The sequence below is a fragment of the Pelophylax lessonae genome (assembly GCF_965119305.1).
Source record: "Pelophylax lessonae genome assembly, chromosome: 2".
NCBI classification, from domain to species: Eukaryota; Metazoa; Chordata; class Amphibia; order Anura; family Ranidae; genus Pelophylax; species Pelophylax lessonae.
Window position 1 is genome coordinate 565,597,362 of NC_138769.1, and position 20,494 is coordinate 565,617,855.

General features: G+C 47.6%; 1 protein-coding gene across 1 annotated transcript in view; it reads right to left on the bottom strand.

Annotated features, from left to right (window-relative positions):
* Positions 1 to 20,494, bottom strand: part of STAT2 (signal transducer and activator of transcription 2) — a 130,772-nt gene that overhangs the window by 87,867 nt on the left and 22,411 nt on the right. Inside the window, exons 3-4 of the mRNA XM_082244373.1 lie at positions 13,128 to 13,272; positions 8,440 to 8,535 (exon numbers count right to left, since the gene is read on the bottom strand). Coding sequence (XP_082100499.1) covers positions 8,440 to 8,535; positions 13,128 to 13,272 — 241 coding nt within the window. The remainder of the gene's footprint in view (positions 1 to 8,439; positions 8,536 to 13,127; positions 13,273 to 20,494) is intronic.

The following is a 20,494-nucleotide window of genomic DNA, read 5'->3' on the forward strand; positions in this document are numbered from 1 at the left end:
ACAAAAAACAGGATTGTGCTCTGTCCTTGTCTTTAACCCGCACACAGTAGGTCAGCAGCAGCAATGATTTTATTTACTTCTCATCACTAGAAAACCTTAGGCATGTCTGGCAGAAGCGGTGCAGCCTTTTTACGGGGCATCAGAGCAGCCTGGGGGGCAATTGCCCCTCTGCCCCCTGGCCCAGTCCTCCCCTGGTCATATGCATCTACCTTCAGGTAATTGGGCACTGGCAAACAAAGCTGTAAGAACCCCCATATAACCCCTCCCGGTGTCAGCAATTCTTAATTTTAGAAAGTTATGAGAGGATATACAGACAGTGGGAAGGTTCCAGTGTCCTGCACTGTACTCCAAGTAACATATTCTAAAAGGTAAGTGAGTGTTTTCTTTCTCATATAATACAGGTAAAGAACCCTAACCTCTAAGAGTGGCTTGAAGCATAAACAGCCATGCTGGCCAAGGAGGCCTGAGCATTTCACCAAGTGAACTTATACATGAAAATGGAAGACCATGGGGGAGACATTGCAATCTGAGATTCTGATCCCTGATGCCCATGAAATACTTGCAGACCTGGAAGAGTGCGTCTTGACAGGAAAAAAAGGAACGCCATCCTATAGACCACAGGTTTGAAGAGTGACAGCTCTAATCCACCTAGCAAAGGTGGAGCAAGAGGCAGGGATTCTCTTGATGGATCCCTGGGGAAGGCTGGAAGGAAATCTGATCATGTTAAGAAAACTGTAGTTGAGAGGAGACCCTCACGGAACATACTACGTCCAAGCAATGAACAGGAACCTTCTTGAGATGTTTCAGAAGAGGACATAAGAAAGAAAAAACAAACAATGTCCTTGCAAAGGTGGAGAGTGGAACCCACCTAAGGCAGAAAACAGAAAAAAACTTATTCATAAGCAACACCCAGAAAGGCTCCTAGCTGGACAAGGCCACCAGCTTGGACACTTGCCCTATAGGGATAAAAACACAAAGAAAGAGAATTTGCGAGTAAAGACAGGCAAGGAAGTATCTTTAAAAGGCTCAAATGGGCAGGGAGCTCCAGGTTAAGGTCCCACAAAATTACCAGATAAGACACAGAGGGAGTAATGGGGGCAACACCTGCAAAAAAAAGCTTTAACCAAGGCCAAGGCTGAAACTTGTCCCTTGATGATAATCAAAAACAGATACTGGACCAGACTTTAGGAAGGACAGTGTGCATCTCAAAGGGTAATCTGAAAGGCCTCAAGTGCCATGCTGATAAAGCCAGCGATTGCAAAGTGGAATGGTAGAGCACCCTCTGAGACAGAAGGTTTGGGTGATCTGGAAGGGCTCAAGCACAGTGCAGCAGGAACTTAAGTATATCGGAACGTTGCATGGTCCTGGGACAGTGTTTTGCAATGAAGATCACTTAAACTCCCTCCGACTTGATCCTGTGGTATAGACCAGAAGGAGATGTAGAAGAGGAAAATGTAGATCAAAGGGAACCAAACCCACAAAGTCACTAGAGCATTCATAGCAAAGGCCTGAGGGTTCCTAGACCTGGCAACATACATGTGCATCTCAAAAAATTAGAATATTACCAAAAAGTTAATTTATTTCAGTAATTACATTCAAAAAATTAAACTCATATTTTATATAGATGCGTTACACACAGAGCGATTTATTTCAAGCATTTCTTTTTTTTGTAATTTTGATGATTATAGCTTACAGCTACTGAAAACCCAAAATTCAGTACCTCAGAAAATTTTAATATTACATTGGACCAATTAAAAAAAAAAAATAAATAAATAAAAAAGGATTTTTAATACAAAAATGTTGGCTTACTGAAAAATATGTCCATGTACAGTATAGTATGCACTATACCAAAACTTGGAGCTCCTTTTGCATGAATTACTGCATCAATGCGGCATGGAATGGGAGCGATGAGCCTGTGGCACTGCTGAGGCGTTATGGAAGCCCAGGCTGTTTTGAGCTTATCAGCATTGTTGGGTCTGGTGTCTCTCATCTTCCTCTTGACAATACCCCACAGATTCTCTATGGGGTTTAGGTCAGACAAATGTGCTGACCAATCAAGCACAGTAATACCATGATCATTAAACCAGGTATTGGTACTTTTGGCAGTGTGGGCAGTTACCAAGCCCTGCTGGAAAATGAAATCAGCATCCCCATAAAGCTGGTCAGCAGAGGGACGCATGAAGTGCTCTAGAATTTCCTGGTAGAGGGCTGCGCTGACTTTGGACTTGATAAAACGCAATGGACCAACACCAGCAGATGACATGACTACCCGAATCATCACTGACTGTGGAAACTTCACCCTGGACCTCATGCAACTTGAAATGTGTGCCTCTCTACTCTTCCTCCTTCCTCTTCCGTTTCTGGGACCTGGATTTCCAAATGAGATGCAAAATTTTCCACAGACCGTGATGATTTGGGGAGTTAACAATGCAGACGAACTGAAGGGCGCTATCAAAGCAACCTGAAAAAAACAAAAAAGGAGAAGCGCTCCAAGTGTAGACAGTTTATTAATACATAAGAAGCAATGTGTGTAGTAAGCAGTGTGTGTGGGTGCACCTGAGGAAAGAGAGCGCCGGGTACATCGACCCCGCGCATGCTCAGAAACGCGTCGTGCCTGCCGTTCCTTTGCTGTTTGTACTCACCACCCCTGGTGACGGGAGAGCGTCCATCCATCCACGGAACCTTGCAGCCGTCGGTCACCTCCATCTGACCGCTCATCGTACACTGAGGCGGGAGGCTGTTGGCTTTCTTTCCTCCCATTAAACATCTACTCAGCCACGGACGGCGCTTTGGAGTGGACATCACCACCTCCCTCCCCCCAGAGGATGTTTAAAGATCTGATGATGTTACACAGCCTGACTTTTACTTATGTCTTGTGAGTTACTACACACATTGCTTCTTATGCTTTTTTAATTGATTCATCATACCCATCCCCTGTGTTGGAGGTTTTTAGCACTCTGGTTTCACATATGATCAAAGCAACCTGGGCTTCCATAACACCTAAGCAGTGCCACAGGCTGATCGCCTCCATGCCACACCGCATTGATGCAGTAATTCATGCAAAAGGAGCCCCAACTAAGTATTGGTATAGTGTATACTATACTGTACATAGACATACTTTTTAGTAAGCCAACATTTCTGTATTAAAAATATCTTTTTTTAATTGGTCTTATGTAATATTCTAGTTTTCTGGAGATACTGAATTTTGGGTTTTCATTAGCTGTAAGCCATAAAACAACATCATTTTAAAAAAAGAAATGCTTGAAATATATCATTCTGAGTGTAACGCAGCTATATAAAATAATGAGATTTTTGACTTGCCAGTAAAATTAATTTCTTTGATGTTCATTGACGGACACAGCTCCTGATTCTTCTTAACCATTGGGTTATACTGGCCCCTACAGGATTAGGACACTAGGCAGAAAAAAGCTTGACTACGCCTATGGGCAGTCCCAGGGGGTTTACACCCACTCTCTGCTATAAGTACTCAGTTTGGTTAGCAGTGTCAGAAGAAAGACAACTACACAGAGAGGTGGGTGCTGTTTCCGTCAATGAACATCAGAGAAATGGATTTTATGGCAAGTCAAAAATCTCATTTTCTCTTTCGTTCACTGACTGACACAGCTCCCGATCTTCTTAACCATTGGGATGTCACAATGCAGTGTTAAACATGAGGGGTTGGAAAAGAGCAGAAAAAAATTCCCAAGGCTAACTATAGCCAACCAGGTAACATGGAGCTCAACCATAAAACAACTGGAGCTCATCTGAAAAAAACAAAACAAAAAAAAACAATACACACTCTCAAAGAGGACCAGATCCTCTAAACAGTAGCCAGCAAAGCTTGCAGCGCAAAGTAGCATCTGCAGATGCCAACACATCCACGTTATAAAAATTTTGTAAAAAAGTGTGCACCGACAACCAGGTGGCCGCCTTGCAAACCTGCGTCACTGAAGCTTGATGACGGAAGCCCAGGAGACACTAAGCGCCCTAGCAGAGTGCTCCTTGAAAGGGAAAGGGGAAACCTGACCCCTGATGCAATAGGCCTGAACCACCGTTGGTCTGATCCATTTGGAAATGGTCGCAGAAGAAGCGGACAACCCTTTGCGAGCACAAATAGAGAGTCTGACTTCCTAAAAGATTCAAACCACATCCAAGGCAAGCAAGGCAATTTCCTTTGGATGTTTAGCCTGGAACACAGAGAAGGGTGGACCCCATCAGTCCAAGCACCCATATGCAAGCCCAGGAGGGATGACCATCTGCTGAACACCACAAGCTGAGTTGCCTCCTCCAATGTCTGGAGTTTTTTCAGAGGAAGAAACCCAGATAGTCCGTTTTTTATGGACAGAACCAAAGCAGACTCCTGAAGGTTCATAATCCAACCGAACACCCTCAGGGTTCGGAGAGCAATCTCCAGTTGTCCATCAGAGCATTCGGAGACTCCACTCGCAGAAGAAAATCGTCCAGGTACCCCAGTACCGCAATCCCCACCTCAACCAATGCCAGCACCGGGCCCAACACTTTTGTGAAGACCCGAGGTAGCAGGAGCGAGACCAAAAGGTCCACGCCACAAACCGATAATGCTCCTCGCCCACAGCAAAATGATATATTAGATTGTGCAGGTAGGCGTCCTTGATGTCGACAGAAGCGAGAAGAAATCCCCTGACGATGGGACGCCACTACAGCGTGAATAGACTCCACGCGGAACTTCTGTACTCGCATTGAGGTCCAGAATTGGATGTACCTTGCCTTCCTTCCTGGGAACTGTAAAGAGGTTTGAGTAAAAACCCCTGAAAACATTCCGAAAATCGGAACCGGCCCATGAAGTCACAAGTCTTGCACTACCCCAAAGCAATCCATAAGTAATCTGGGATCAAGTGCAGGTTGGAAGGGAAGAACCTTTCTGGAGGAGAAGACCAAACTCAATCTTGTTGTCCGCAGGTATGGAAGAACCCACTTGTGGCTTGCCAGGCCAGTTCCTCTTGGAACCTCTGGTGGAGGCCCTGCGTTCTGATCCCTGGTCTTGAGACCCTGAGGGACAAAAAAAACCTCTTCTGAGCCGAGGAGAATGGCCCACGTCAACGAGTACTCTTCCTACCCTGTGAGACCCTTAACAATGTCATCCAAGGAAGCTCCAAACAGACAATCCCCTACAGGGGGGAGATCAGGACAAGGCTTTCTTAGAAGTCTGGTCCACAGACCAGTATTTCAGCCAGATAATACGCTGAAGGACCACTGCTGATGCAGGTAGCCTAAAAATCAAAAGGAGCCGCATCCAAAGAGGCATCACAGATGAACTGCAGCCCCTGGACCAACTGATCCACCAGTTTCACCAGACCAGGGGGGGGGTTGAAGCAGTTTCCCCTCCAGGACCCAGGGTAAAAGTTTAGCCCACTCGGTCAGAGCTTGCGACACCAGGACAATAGTAAATACCAGCCTGAGTGCCGAACCAGCCACAGCGAACATATGGTGGGCCAGAGCCTCTGCCCTCCTACCTCCTTGATATTTAAAGGTCGGGGACTCCTCAACCGGAATGAAGGTAGCTTTATTTAACCTGCAAATCGACGAGTTCACTACAGGTGGGACTGTTCACCTTTAACGCAGTTAATCCTCCTAAGGACACCGCAAGCAAAAAGCGCTTAGGAACCACTGCGTTTTGGACAACCCCACTGTTTTGTGACAATGTTGTTAAAGTAAGTGGAAAAGGGAACACCCCCCATCGCTTTGGAGGGCCTGTGGGTGCTAAAAGGGACCGGCGCTTCCAACACAGCATCAACCGCAACCTTGTTTTTAAAGTGTCATGCACTGACACAAACAGTGCATCCACCAGTGCCTTTTCCTGCACGGCTAGAAGAGCAGAGGAATCATTTACACTATCTGAGCACTAAGGGTGCATGGACGCAGACCCAGTAGGGTTGCTATATACTAAGCTCACCCGAAAAACATAACAATCGAGGTAGGCTGCCAACTGCGATCCCGCAAAGGGTCGCCCTCCGAGCCCTCCATAGAGGACATAATAGGAAATAGCCCCCCTAAAAGAGGGCCGCCCGTCATGACGCGGACGCGCAGGCAGCGCTAAAAGGGGCAAGTGCCCCACACAATGGTGGCAAGGCTGTCATTAAAAAAATAAAGTGCCCCCACAGTGTCACCCCTTTCTTTTACATGGCCTAGCATGCCGCAAGCCACGGCCTAAATTTTTGGGGAGGTTCAGCCCCAAGTGCACGAATACCAGCCTGGCAGATGCCCAAAGGAAGAGTGGAGGCTTCAGCTAAATGCACTCAGGCCACCCACCCAACGGAGGCGGGAGGCGCCCGACTCGGCCGCAAGGCCTAGTAGGCCGCGGCCTAAATTTTTGTGGGCACCCAGATGCTTGGACACAAGCCCCAGGGGCAGCGGAGGAGAGGGCGGATGCCCAAACGGGAGGCAGTGGCTTCAGCCATCCTCACAGTGGCCTCACGTAGTTTCCAACTAGTAGACCGCAAAACCATGGCCTAAGTTGTGAGGCGCGTACCCACGGATGCTAAACTATCTGCTCCCCCAGCCCAATAATCACCACAGGGAGCCCAGAGGACATTCCTGCCCTAGTCACCAACCACCAGGGTTGCTGCAGGGAACCCCCCATTGCGCACCAGGAAAACCCGGTCAGCAGCAACTCCAACCTGCCCCTCTTAAGAGCAGGTGGCAACAGCCAGATCATAACCTCACCCGGGGGGTGGACAAAAGACCCACAGTGACCACCGAAAATTTAGTAGAGGCGCTGGGAGGGGTACCTACGTCCACCCCAAAACGCTCCAGGAGTAGAGGGGGGACAGCTACTTAGCATAGCAGGAACAGGGTGGGATCTGCTCCAGACAGACTACCGCTCCATCGTAATGTGGGTGCTGTTAGCCAGGAGAAACACTGTGACTCAGGCCCAGACCAGGTTGTATGCGTCCTCGCGAGACGTTTAACTCGCAGGCCAGCCCTTGTCCAGTGGGGCAATGTCGCAGCTGAGCTGCGGTCTGCTCATGCTCGCTGGCCAGACTGGGGGGACCCTCTGGATTTAGATTATCCAGTCCGTCGCCCAGTTCGGCAATTGTAGATTCTCACAGGAACAAATGAACAAAGATAAGAAAATATTCAATTTAAAAAGAAAAAAAAAAGAAAAAATCGTCAGGACCAAAGATCCTAGCAAGGAACAAGATCCTTACTCCTGACTAGGCAGAAAAATAACTGAGTGCCTATAGCTGAGAGTGGGTGAATACCCCCTGGGACTGCCCATAGGCACAGTCAAGCTTTTTCCTGTCTAGTGTCCTACTCCTATAGGGTGAAGTATAACCCAATGGTTAAGAAGAATCAGGAGCTGTGTCTGTCATTGAATGAAAGAGAAATACGAGTTTCACTTTTTTAATTTAATTACTGAAATAAATTAATGTTTTGATGATATTCTATATTTTTGAGATGCACCTGTACCTGTCCTGTTTGAAGCAGACTCCATGTCTGTTGTCACGCACTACAGGCAGGGCACTTGGGACACTCTGTGGTGCAGAGACCATTCCCCTGGGTCCAGTCACTAATGACCTAGGAAGCCCATCTGGCAATTCTTCACGCCTAGAAGGGGTGACGGATAGACCTGGAACATGCAGTACTACCCAAGTCAGAATCAGGACCATTGCTTCTTATGCAACTCAACTACTGTTGCTTCCATGATGGTTGAGCTGCTGTGGCACTACAAAATAAAGGACTGACTGAATGACCCTGCAGCAAGAAGGATAGCAAGGATAACCAAACTGCTGACACTCAAGACGATGGGACAATGAGCATTTTTTGGCAACCAAGTCTCCTGCACTGAGAATGCATTCAGGATTCTGCCCCAGTTCGACACACTGGCATCTGTCATAAGAAATTCCCCCAGGCAAGGCCTTATCCAACATCCAACAGGGCAGGGTACTTCAAGCTAGAAGTCAGGTCCTGCAAAGTTTTTGGAGAAGGGAGGATCTATCCGAAGCACTGCAGAGTTATAAACATAACAGTACAATTTCTATTTGGAATCAGCACAAATTGATCTCTACTTTTAGTGGTTTCTATTTGTATGCCACTGTCTTCGTCTAAAAACAGCAAATGCTGGGTCTGAAAAAAAAAAAAATTTAAAACTTGGGGAAAAAAAAAAAAAAAAAAAAAAAAAAAACAGCGCTGTTGCCTGCAGAAACTCTCAACCCATTTGAAGGAAAAACAGGTTGAAACTGGATTAACTGGTTGTGGTGGACATCAAAGATGTACAATAACAATTCTTTACAAAATAAGCTTAGTTTTGAAGAGTGAAAAGATGGTTCATTTATCATGACACCACTACAGATCATATCTTTAAAATAACTATTTCGCTTTTCTGGCTACCAAGAAGAAAAAAAACGACACGTGATTTGCAGTGACCTTGAGTTTTTTCTACAATATTAAAAAACAAACCTCCATTTCTTGGGCTTCTAAGAGAATTTGTTTCTCCTGCTGCAGAATATTACGGATCTGTTCTGAAAGTTGATGTGGTTTTTCCTGGTATAGATGCTGCAAATAAATGGGAAAAAAAGGATTGATTATTTAAACTCATTGAATTAAGGTGTATCCAAAGCAAATTTTTCATGATGGATAGATTTACTCTCTTTATTTGTCCTGGCGACCATTATCAAATGAGGCATTAAATTCACAATTCTGAGCATTGTCAACAGAACAAGAATAAAGGAGCAATATTCCAATGTTAGAGCGATGTGCCCTTCTCCTTTGTCTGGGGGAGTTTTTACCATTTCCAATTTTGACCACAATCCAATAATGGGGTTAATTTACTAATACTGAAGAGTGCAAAATCTGTTGCAGCTCTGCATAATAACCAAACAGTCCCTTGTTTTTTTTTTTTTTTTTTTTTGTTAAAGCTTAATTGAACAAGCTAAAGTTAGCAATTGATTGGGTACACTGTACAGCTGCATCAGATTTTGTACTCCCAAGTTTTAGCAAATCAAGCCTAATATGTGTTACAGCTTTTAAAGTGCACCTGTGCCAGGACTATGGACAATAAAGTGTTTACATAGAGAACAAGAGAGAAATGCAATTGGACATTTATGGTTTTCGCATCACTATAAACATCTTTGACTATAGATTCAGGTGGCATTTATGCAACCGCAGGGTAAGCTTGTGAGATCAACACTATTGAACATACATGTGTGTGCTTTTGTATCTTTGTAATTGTGTTTATGAAAACTTATACTGTGTTTTTACTTGATACAATATCTTGAACCTAAGTGGATAATTCATGCCCTGAAGAAGCCCAACGGGCAAAACATGTCAGGATTCACCAATACCATACTGCTATGAAAATAGGGACTATAAGAATAGGATCCATAACGGTTTATGTTTTTATATGGACACACTATTTTAGCATATTGTTTAATAAACCAGCAAGGAGTTGTTTAATTCCTTGCTGCCATATCTTGAACCTAAGTGGATAATTCATCCCCTGAAGAAGCCCAACGGGCAAAACGTGTCAGGATTCACCAATACCATACTGCTATGAAAATAGGGACTATAAGAATAGGATCCATAACGGTTTATGTTTTTATATGGACACACTATTTTAGCATATTGTTTAATAAACCAGCAAGGAGTTGTTTAATTCCTTGCTGCCCCCTCCTAGTGGCCCACTGAGTGGGTGTTAATACGAGAATGAGCAAGTGACTTCCCAATCACATGATCACTGTTAGGGATGCACCAATACCTGTTTTTTTAAAATGAGTACTGATATTTTTACTCAAGTACTCGCTGATACCAATTACAGATACTGCACGGTGCAGTGTGATTTGAGTCCATACAAAATGAATGGGCTCAAATTGTACAGTAAAGAATCGCATGTGATTTGAACAGGACTGCGGGGTGATTCCTGTCTGAATCACATGCGATTTCCAGCACTGCTCCTGTGTGAACCCAGGTTATGCACGCTGTGACAGGCAGTTGGTTGCCCCTTTTATTTCATATCCTGTGTTGGTTCCAAAGAAGCGGGAGGGTCGCAAAAAGAAAAAAAGCATATGTCAATGGTCTTGAAAATCGAGTGGCAGTGCTTGAAAAACAATTTTGATTGAGGAGCTGAAGGACTGGGTTCACCAGGGCCGTGCAGAGACCTTTGGAGGGGCAGATGCTCAAAAGTATATAAGGGGCACATGGAACAGGGCTTTAAATAGGGCTGTTCTCAAAATTTCAATACAGCAATGTATTGTGACACATTCCTTCCTGATACGCGTATCGATACGGATCATTCTGTATTGATAGAGCAGAAAAATGCTGTGATGCAGCTTTGAAAAAGAAACAGAACAGAAAAGACTATTTGAAGTTTAAAAGCTAAAAAATATTTTGTGTCTTAAGTTGTGCCAACCTGAAGACTTTTTCTTCTCTGTTATACAAAATAATAAAGAAGGTACTGCTGGTGGGTTCTTCTGGCTGGTACTGCTGGTGGCTACTGCTGGTGCGCACTGATGGCGGGTACTGCTGGCGGGAAATGCTGGCTCCTCTGAGACACATCAATGCCGGAGTATGAGTAGCGCTGAAGGAAGCATTTGATATCACTCCACCTGCGACAGAATAGAGCCGGAACTACACAGGAAGCATCGGCTCCGTTCTGACTTTTGACTTGTGGGTGTCAGGGAGCTGCACCTCGTGGGAGACTTGGGATGTCTACCTTGACAAAAGGGCACTTTGGGCATCAAGGGCAAAGGGGTAGGTGCTTAAGCACCCTCTTCCCCCCCTCCCCTTGCACGTGCCTGGGGTTCACACAGGAGCGGTGCAGGAAACCCATGCGATTCGGACAGGAATTGCACCGCATTTCTGCTCAAATTACATGAGATTCTTTGCAGTGCAATTTCAGCCCATTTATTTTTGTATTAGCTAAAATCGCACCGCATTTGCACGAATACAAGTAACAACAAATGCTTAGTATTGGTGCAACTCTAATCGTGATTGGCTGTCACAGCGGTCACATGATCAAGAACGTGTCCTGTTGGCTCCCAATCACAATCGAGAATGGGAGCTGCTGATGACAGCTTTATCAATGTGCTGGGAGCGCACAGTGAGCAAACTCTTAGCACAGCCACATAGGATTCCCCTTCCCTCCCAGTGCTGGATATATATATATTAGACCAGCAGGAAGATGTTAAAACAAGCTCTCAATGACCTCTGTAGCTGCATTTACTTTGTAGTAAATCTATTCTCAAGGATTACAACATAGAGACTTTTAGACTTTTTATTAAGATAATGCACTCAAAAAACACTACAAACACCGCGTTTTGGGAACACTAATTTATGGAGACGCTAGTATAGTTCTGACCAGATCAGATACTGATCTGATCAGAACTATACTAGTAATGGAGGTGTATAGTGTGTGTATGCGTGTTAGTGTTACTGGCAATCTGTAATTGACTCTGACGCTAAATAACTGTTAAAAAATGTGGTGGGACCCTGACGCTAACTAGCCTGTCAGTTTTTCAGGTGGACCTTTCTGATTGGATGGTCCATACATCCCTAATGACATGCCGGTTTTAACTGACGTGTGTCCGTTTCTACCTACATACCTCCTGGGTCCGATCTAGTCTGCTAAAAAATATAGAAGGGTACATGTCCTTTTCTAGCTAGGCTTATCAGATAGGGAGGGTAGTCGGGTGTAAATGGACAGCAGAGTCCATTTACACCTGGCGGCTCGTAGAGCAGAGTGGGCCCTGTCCGTGTCTGATTGGACACGGATGTGTAATATGCCTGCTCTGCTCCAATCAGAAGGGGACCTGTGAGTTGATCCCCTGTTGATGGAGTGGAATTTCCCCCATTTGAAAGGAGCCAAAAAGGAAAAGCACACACTTCCTACATGCATGCACTGAATTCAGATGTATGGAAAGCATACAAGAGATTCTAACCATTGTGTCAGCCCTGAGTAGGCCAGGCAAAAAGAAACAGAATTTCATAAAAATGAGTATTTCCACCTGTTTGGACCCATAAAAGGGTTACTCGGAGGTCAGCATTTCAGCACCGATGATGAAGTGAAGCAGTCCTAGGATGGTTCAGGCGTACTGAGAAATCTTTCCATCCTGAAGCTTTCCAGACAAACACTAGGATGAGTTTAAAAATGTAGCAGGGGAGCATGTTGAAAAATAAATGCAGTTTCGACTCCTTGAAATTTGTTCTTTTACGATATAAACTCAAAAGTCCCAATTTGACTTAAACGCCCCTCATAATTAAAGGTTTTTACATTTAAAAAAATGTAAATATGAAATCTAGGCATTTAGGTAGGTATTAATAAATAAAGAGCTGCATTAATATGTACCTTTTATATCTGCCTGGAGCTCAACTTTAAGACCTCATGGACACAGAACATTTTAAACGCCCCTATTAGAGGTGTTTTGCATTTTTCTTTCCTGCCTCTAAAAGCCCATCAATAGTGTAATATTTTGGCCAATGAATGTCCAATTGCTTGACGTGCTTAAATGGCTTTTAGGCGCATTTTTGATGCTGCTTTTCTCCTGGCGTTTAGAACAGCCCAGAATGCATAGGGCTAAGGCCCTTTTCACGTGGGGCGGATTTGTTTTCACGTACTCCGCTTGCTCAGTGGGAATTGCTCTGCCGGTTCCTGCTAAGCAGGCGGATGACAGGTCTGTCTCCACTCACTGTGCAGAGATGGATCTCTCAGAGTCTCGCTCTTCTCTATGGGGAGATCGGATGAAAATGACAGCCTGTCCGTTTTCATCTGATCCAATCTGATACGACCTGCTTGACAGATGGTGAGTGTATCGCCATACATCGGTTTTCAGCGGATCTTGTCGGATCGGATGCCAGGCGGGTGTCAGAGGACACATGTTCGCTGACATCCTCCTCCCCATAGAGGACAATGGGTGGCCCAATTGAGTCTTCCTAAAAAAAAATTGGACAGTTGGAATTCAAGTTCAGTAACCCATAGCAACCAATCCAAATTCACTCTGCTAAAGTCAGATCATTTCAAAACAGTTTCTACTTGGTTCATATGGGTAATCGCAGTGGAGACATAACTTAGAAATACAAAATCTACATTGAATAAGGCCATTATGCCTGTGTGTTTACATATCACAGTTTAAAATCAGAGTACCAATGGCTACCTGTATGTCATATTTGAATTTACGCAATTTGTGCATTTGCAGTAATTCCTGTCTCTGGAAAAAATGATTATACTGCATGTCCAGATGTTCCAAGAGATTCTGGAAGTGGACACTGGCCAACGACGGATCTTTTGCTGCCAGCTTCCTGTAAATGAAATAGAATGAGACAAAAATTCTCAGTAAAACCTCTTGCAGAAAAGGCCTGCTCCTTCATAAGTCCCTATTGGATGCTGCCCAGAGGTATGAAAGATATGAAAAACGGAATTTTTGTAAAATCTTACCTGTAAAATTCCTTTCTCTGAGTCCTCCGACAGTCGCCGCCTCTTCATATTCGTCACATATGGGGTATTAGACTTTGCTCCGAAGGAGTAGCTAGGCAACAGAATATGTTAACAATAAAGCTTTAACATATCCCACCCTCAAGGGGTGGTCCCCTCAGTCAATACCCTCCTACTTCCTGCAACCATATCTCAGTTTTAGTGGAATAGCAGTAGAGTATACATTCAAACCCCAAAAGAGGGGCGGGGGCGGCGACTGTCGGAGGACTCAGAGAAAGGAATTTTACAGGTAAGATTTTACAAAAATTCCGTTTTCTCTTACGTCCTCCGACAGTCGCCGCCTCTTCATATTCGTCACATATGGGGACGTCCCAAAGCAGTGCAAACATGAGGGGTGGGAAACGCATCCGCGCCGAAAGGCAACGCAGTCTCCACATCAAAGAAAGGAACCTTACCAAAGGAAGGAAACCAGCTGGGCAACAGCAAAAATAAGTGCTCAACAGGAACAACAACCCAGGAAAAGACAAAAAAACCAGGGGATACAAAAAACTATCCCAACAGCCAGGAGTCCCCAACAAGGGACCCTATGGAACAGCCGCACTAAGAACCTTGCGGCCAAAGGAAGCATCCGCCGATGCCTGAACATCTACTTTGTAGAATTTTGTGAAAGTGTGCACGGTCGACCAAGTCGCCGCCTTACACACCTGGGCTACAGAAGCCCCATGACGGCAGGCCCAAGACGTACTCAGAGATCTAGTAGAGTGCGCCTTCACAGGCACAGGGGGAACCTTCCCCTGCAAGGCATAGGCCTGTTCAACGGTCTGCCTGATCCATTTGGCGATGGTAGAGGCCGAAGCCGCCATGCCCTTCCGAGGACCCTCTGGAAGAACAAACAAGGAGTCCGCCTTACGAAAAGACTCAGTCGATTTAAGGTAAACCCTTATCGCCCGAACAACATCCAGAGAGTGCAATCTCACCTCCTTCGGATGTTTAGGCTTCGTGCACAACGAAGGCAAAACAATATCCTCATTAAGATGGAATTCCGAAACTCGTTTCGGCAGAAAAGAAGGATTAGGTCGCAAGACCACCTTATCCAAATGAACAACCAGGTACGGAGACTTGCAGGACAAAGCCGCCAGTTCCGACACCCTGCGAGCCGAAGTGATCGCCACCAAAAAGGCGACCTTTTTGGACAACATAGACAACGAGATCTCCCTGATCTGTTCAAAAGGAGCACGTTGTAACACAGATAGAACGAGATTTAAGTCCCAAGGGGGCAAAGGATCCCTCCTAGGAGGAACCAGATGCCGCACACCCTGAATAAAAGTGCCAACCAAGGAGTTGGAAGCCACGGGACGTTGAAACAGAACGGCCAGCGCAGACACCTGACCCCTTATCGTAGCCAGCGCCAAACGCTGATCGACACCCGTCTGAAGGAAAGACAGCACACGGGAAACCGAGTACGTGCGGGGTGAAAACCCCCTGGACTCACACCAGGCAAAATAGGCCTTCCAAGTACGGTAATAAACCTTCCCCGAGGAAGACTTCCTCGCGTTGATCAAAGTATGAACGACCTCTGGAGAGAGACCCTTCTCCTTCAGGACCTCGGTCTCAACAGCCAGGCCGTCAAAGCCAGCGACTGTAAAGCAGGATGGTAAATCGGTCCTTGAGACAGTAGATCGTCTCGAAGAGGCAGACGCCAAGGGGCGTCGACCGCCAGATTCACGAGGTCTGCGTACCAGGACCGGCGAGGCCAGTCCGGTGCCACAAGAATCACCGTGCTGCGTTCCGAGTGCAACCTGCGAAGGAACCTGGACAGCAACTGAATCGGTGGAAACGCGTACATCAGCCTGTACTGATGCCACGGGGCCACTAACGCGTCCGACGCGTCTGCCCGAGGGTCGCGCGTCCTTGCCACGAACCTTCTCACCTTGTAGTTGAGACGAGACGCGAACAGGTCCACATCTGGAAGACCCCACTTCGCGCACAACATCTGGAAGACAGCCGGGTGGAGAGACCATTCCCCCTGATCCAGGGTCTGGCGACTCAGATAGTCCGCCTGCCAGTTCTCCACTCCCGGAATGTGAACCGCCGTTATCGCCGGGACATGAGTCTCGGCCCAAGACAGAATGTCGGCCACTTCTCGAGCCGCTCGGGCACTCCTGGTGCCCCCTTGGTGGTTGATGTAGGACACCGCCGTGGCATTGTCCGTCTGCACCCGAACCGGGCAGCCCTGCAGCCGGTCCGTCCAGCGATGAAGACAGAGCCTTATAGCACGCAATTCCAGAATGTTGATCGGGAGGGAAGACTCCCCCTCCGACCAGGTCCCCTGGGCGGACAGAACGCCCAGAACACCACCCCAGCCCGACAGGCTGGCATCCGTGGTGATTATCGTCCACGAGATCGGACGAAACGACTTGCCCCCGGACACCAACGGGGACTGGAGCCACCACAGAAGGTTTTCCCTGGTGCGATGACTCAACGAGATCTGAAGATCCAGAGATTGAGGTCGCCCGTCCCACCTGGACAGGATCTCCGCTTGGAGACCCCGCGTGTGAAACTGCGCGAAAGGAATCGCCTCGAAGGCCGAGACCATCAATCCCAGACATCTCATACCCGTCCTCAGAGACGAGTGTGGAACGTCCCTGAGGGACCTGACTTCCTCCTGAAGAGTCCTGAGTTTGTCTTCCGGCAGGAAGACCTTCGCCTGCACCGAGTCCAGTATCATTCCCAGATAGGGGAGACGAACCGACGGACTCAGTGTCGACTTTGGAACATTTATCGTCCAACCGAACTCCTGCAGAGTTTGCATTGTGACAGACAGGTCCTTCTCCAGACCCTGTCTGGTCGCAGACCGAACCAGAATGTCGTCCAGATACCCCAGGACAGAAATGCCCTGGGCTCTCAATAATGCCAGAACCGGTGCAAGCACCTTGGTGAAGACCCGCGGAGCCGAGGCGAGCCCAAAGGGCAACGCCACAAACTGGTAGTGATCCTCCGCAATGGCAAATCGAAGGTACCTCTGATGACCCCCGAATATGGGGATGTGAAGGTACGCATCCTTCAAATCGATGGAGGCCATGAATTCCCCCGGAACCAGGGCAGCCACCACCGAGCGCAGGGATTCCATGCGGAACTTGCGAACCCGCACAGAGCGGTTCAGAGCTTTCAAGTCCAGAATCGGACGAACCTTGCCCTCCTTCCTGGGCACGGTGAACAGATTGGAATAAAACCCCCGAAATCTGTCCCGATGAGGCACCGGAACCACCACTCCCTGAGCCCTCAGGTCCCGCACCGCCAGGTGCAGATCCCGCAGGCGCTCTGGAGACAGTTGAAGATTTGAGGGAAAAAATCTGCTCTCCGGCCGAGAGAGAAACTCGATCTTGTAACCAGATCGAACGATTTCCAGAACCCATCTGTCCCTCACACGGGCCAACCAGGGCTGAAGAAAACCGAGCAAGCGTCCCCCCACCCCAAAACTGGGTGAGGGCGCCCCTTCAGGCCGAACTGTTATGGGCCGCAGGTCCGGATTGACCGGACTTCTGTTTCCCAGACCAGGGCTTCTTCTGAGAGCCTTGGCCCTTGAACGGTTTGCCCTTGTAGTGCGGCCGAAAGGCACGAAAGGACCCCTGAGGGGGCCGAAAATGAGCATGCTTCTTCCCAGAAGCCCCCTTAGCCTTGGGGAAATGGGGCAAGAGAGTGCTCTTACCCCCGGTAATCCCCTTAATCAACACATCCAGGGACTCCCCAAAAAGGCGAGACCCATCATAAGGCAGATTGGCTAAGGTTTTACGTGAAGATTGGTCCACCGACCAACATTTCAACCAAACCAGGCGGCGAGACAACACCGCCACGCTGTGCACACGCGCAGCCAACGGAATCAGGTCCAGGTCCGCATCACACAGATACATGACACCCTGGTGGATCTGATCCACCATATCCAGGGTCGCCGCCGAGGCCGAATCGGCCACTAGGACGCGCCTAAGCATCTGCGTCCAACTTGCGATCGCCTGGGCCGCCATGAGAGAAGCAAACAGAGCCTTAAGCATAGAACCCGTAACAGAATAAGTATGACGGGCAAGAGACTCCAGTCTCCTATCCGTGGCATCACGGAAAACAGGGGATCCCTCTGCAGGGATCGCAGTGGCTTTGTTCAAAACCGCAATAGCATGATCCACTGGCGGAGGCACACACCACCGTTCATCAGTGGCAGGCGAGAAAGGATAACGCAGCTTAAATTTACTTGGTACCGCAAAAGGCTTGCGCAAATCGCGCCATTGGTCCTTAACAGCGCGCTGAAAATCAGCATTGCAGGGAAAAACCTGCGGCGTCCTGCGTTTTCTCTGCGTCCCATAAGCCGCCAAGGCAGCCGGGGGACACACCTCGTCCTGCAAACGTAGCGTCTGCTTAATGGAAGCAATCAACTCATCCATGATTGCAAGCTCTTCAGGCGAGCCAGGGGGAGAATTATCAACCCCCTCAACTTCAGCCTCTACCTCAGACCCCACTAGATCAAGAGAGGAGCGGGACCCCGATAGGGAGGTCCCTGCCAGAACAGCCCCATCACCTTCACCCTCAGAATCAGAGGACAGAGCAACTCTGGGCCGTTTAGTAGATTGAGCAGCCACCAGCATTTGCACCTGTGCAGCAAGGCCAGCCACAATAGTGGCTAAATCCCCCCCTGGGGGGGAAACAGCGGTCCCCTGGCTTTCCACCAATACTGTGGGAAACTTGCCCTCCTGAGAATCCATTGCCCCTGTATGCCAGACAACCAAGGGTTAACTGCCCCCTTACAGCAAGCGCGGCAAGCGCAGCCCACCGCACCACACTCAGGCACAATGAGACCCCCACAGGGAATATACAGACTGAATACAGGCAATGGAACACAGGAATAGAAGGATAAAACCTGAGGAGACTCCGCTGCTGCTGCTGCTGCCTCGATCGGTGCTTCCAGGAGAGAGGAAGTGATGCTGCCAGGGCGCTCTATGTAAGCCTATGGAGGCTACAAGAAAATGGCCGCCGTGCATGTAAACCATGCGGCCGGAGCGGGCGCCGGTAAAATGGCGTCGTTTGGCGCCGAAATCGCCGCTCCACAGTGCATAAAATCACACACAATTTTATCCCATTATATGGATACATGTTAGATCGCCTCAGCGATCGCTGTATATGCCCCAACATGCCATTAAAAACATGCCCCACAGCACACAGCTCCTCACACAGCCCAGTCTGACACACTCAGTGTCATACAGCTCCCCCCCCCCCTTGCAGCCCACAGCATGCAGCCGAGAGATAGGGAGACAAGCAGTGTGATTAAAGGCAGGTTACACAGTCCCAGACTGAGACCCCCCCCAGACAGACAGGTCCCCACATAGATACACTTACCTCACATGGCGTGGGGAACCCGCACAGGCGAACAAGCCGCTGCACATGAGGCAGGGAGAGTCGCAATTCAAGACGCACACAATGGCGGTTCAGAAACCGCACAGCGTCCGGTGAGGTGGCCACCTCACCAATCATCCCTGCACCGAACAGGGATGGGTCGTTCACTGTGCCAGGAGCGTTACCTGGCTGAACGCTCGATGGCAGACTGGGAAGCCACTGACCCACGACCTGCGATCAGGGGGATCAGCCCGAGACCCAGTCCGCATGATCCTCTTCGTCCGAAGAACTAACTAATGCTGACAAAAATAACAGCTAAATAAAGGTAGAGAGAAAACTCAAACAAAATATTAAAAAGAAGAAAGAGTCTGGGACAAAAAGTCCCAGCACAGAGAGAGCCAGCCACTCCTGACAAGCTAGACATTAAAACTGAGATATGGTTGCAGGAAGTAGGAGGGTATTGACTGAGGGGACCACCCCTTGAGGGTGGGATATGTTAAAGCTTTATTGTTAACATATTCTGTTGCCTAGCTACTCCTTCGGAGCAAAGTCTAATACCCCATATGTGACGAATATGAAGAGGCGGCGACTGTCGGAGGACGTAAGAGAAAATATACTGGCCTTAGTAACAAAACAGGTGTTTAAAGATTCACCCCCTCAAAACTAATATTTCAAAAGGAGGCCTGGACCTCAAAAGCAGACCATGCATTGTACTGCAGGGGCATCTTTGTAAAAATGGCCTGGCAATATTGTTTAAAGTGTACGTCCACCTTAAAACTAAAATCCCTGCATCTATAGACTTCAATGAAATAACACTAACCTATCTAGCCCTGTAATGAAGAAATCAGTATAAATACCTTTTTTGAAGTCAATCCGATCCAGTCTCCAGCGGAAGAAGCTCTGCAGAGGACACAGCCGACAATGGCTGTGAAATGAATGGGAACCCATAGACTTAATATGGGGCTTCCATTGTCTAATGTATCCTCTGCACCCACCTCCACAGCCAACGCCCGGCTAACAGCTCAGCGTGGGATCCGATCGGATCGGCTTCAAAAAAGGTATGTATACTGATCTCTTCTTTATAGGGTTAGATAGGTTAGTGTTAGATCATGAATGCCTGTAGGTGCAGGGATTTTAGTGTTAAGGTGGACTTTTACTTTAACCGATACTCAGATGTGCCAGTCACCCCATTCATTCCTTTGGCTGGCCCATACTCATGGTTGTCCCAGTCCTATAGAGAAGTATAGTTCCACCCACAGAAATGGCACACAGTAAAGATATCTGAAGCAGGATAGAAGGGGTAGGAATTTTGCCATGAGGGTTAAGCCTAGTACACACTGAGTTTTACTTAGTTCAACCCCTGAACCAAAAAACTGAGGAGCTCGGGGAGAGATCTTGTACTAACAATCTGATGTAATCACAGCGATCTCCCCCTCTGAGCTGAATGGGCACCCCGCCAGAACACATCTTCAATGAGAGAGCTGATCAGATGTCAGTTGGCAGACTTTTTGCAATCATGCCCCCTCGACTGAAGGTTCGGCCGCCTTATGTCGTACTGGCTGCCGTACACATGGGCCAAATGTGTACGGTGGTGTGTACAGCCCTTTACACTCAGAGGGGTGGGGGAAACAGTAAAAGGCAGCTTCACTGAAAATTAAGTTGCCCTTTAAACCACCTAAGGTCTCTTGCACACTGCAGCTTAAAAAAGCT